The following is a 1370-nucleotide window of genomic DNA, read 5'->3' as shown; positions in this document are numbered from 1 at the left end:
CCGTTTCTGGTACCCAGGCCACCCATTGGTGGGGTGGGGGGGGGCTGAGTCAAGGGCCTGGGCAATGGGGTGGAAGGGGGAGCTAGCTAGGGCAAAGGAGGCAATGGCATAGGGAAAGGCTGGAGGTTTCCAGATACGCCAGCTCTCAAGGGCTGTACGCACACCAGCAGTACTTGTCTCCTGTCCCGTAAGCTGCTTCCAACTGTGTTTCCTGTGACGTGCCACTGAAAACACTGCTGTTGACCTCCCAGTGTATGTGTGCGGGGGTGTGCATGTCTCCGGGGTGGGAGAATGCAACCGACGAGGCCGGAAATGATCACTAGAGGGCGGGGGACTTGGGAACAGGCCTGTATAGACTTCTATCCCCAGACAGGCCAGGGTCGGGTTGGAAGGGGCCGCCATCCTCAGCACCTGCTGAAAGTAAATGTGGAAATGGGGAAAAGTCCTGAAAGAATGTGGATTTCCAGATAAAACCTGCCAGCTTTTACACCCTAGAAACATCTGCATAGGTTTAAAGTTTTACAGAAACACCTGCCCAGGCCAGCTCGGGCCTGCTGGGCACCCGTTCGCTACTTCTTCTGCATCCTATGGTCTCGGCTGCCTGGAGAACTGGGCTAGTCCCAGTCCTTGCTTGGCAGTTGGCTTGGCGCGGATATGTGTGGGTCGAGACACCTTGGGCAAACGGTACGGGGGGCACTCCACGGATGTGGCAGGCGCTGCAAGGAGCCGCCTCTGCACGGCTCTCCTGGGCTCTCCGAGGGTTGCAGAGGGACCCGCGCAGGCGGGGGAGGCACAGAGTGTGTGGAGACCGAGACCCAGGTTCCTTCTACTGTTTATTGAGCGCCTGCTGGGGCGCAGGCCTCACAACCACCCTGTGAGGTAGGTGTTCTGGCCCCCTCGCCCCATGCACACAGCCCCGAGGTGGACGCGGACAGGGGGCGCACGGGGCGCTGGCTACTCCGCGCTGTGGACGCGCTGGTGCTGGATGAGCTTGGTGCTCTGGCTGAAGCGCCGGCCGCAGTCCTGGCAGGCGAAGGGCTTCTCGCGCCGGTGGGTGCGCAGGTGCTGCGTGAGCGTGGGCCGCTGGCGGAAGGCCTTGCCGCACTCGGGGCAGGCGTAGGGCCGCTCGCCCGTGTGGATGCGCCGGTGCTGCGTGAGGTTGGCGTGCTGCCGGAAGCTCTGGCCGCACTCGGGGCAGGCGAAGGGCCGCTCGCCCGTGTGGATGCGCTGGTGCTCCGTGAGCCGCGACACCTGCGTGAAGCCCAGGCCGCACTCGCCGCAGCGGTAGGGCTTCTCGCCGGTGTGCGTCCGCTGGTGGCGCGTGAGCTTGAGACGCTGGCTGAAGCGCTGGCCGCAGTCGGGGCAGGCGA

General features: G+C 63.9%; 1 protein-coding gene across 1 annotated transcript in view; it reads right to left on the bottom strand.

Annotated features, from left to right (window-relative positions):
- Positions 1-815: 815 nt before the first annotated feature.
- MZF1 (myeloid zinc finger 1) overlaps positions 816-1370 on the bottom strand; it is a 9133-nt gene continuing 8578 nt past the window's right edge. Inside the window, exon 8 of the mRNA XM_025046624.1 lies at positions 816-1362. Coding sequence (XP_024902392.1) covers positions 955-1362 — 408 coding nt within the window. The 3' untranslated portion in view covers positions 816-954. The remainder of the gene's footprint in view (positions 1363-1370) is intronic.

This window comes from Pteropus alecto, unplaced genomic scaffold (genome assembly GCF_000325575.1).
Source record: "Pteropus alecto unplaced genomic scaffold, ASM32557v1 scaffold380, whole genome shotgun sequence".
Classification (NCBI taxonomy): Eukaryota; Metazoa; Chordata; class Mammalia; order Chiroptera; family Pteropodidae; genus Pteropus; species Pteropus alecto.
Note: the sequence above shows the minus strand (reverse complement) of the source record. Positions and strands in the feature narration are given on the sequence as shown.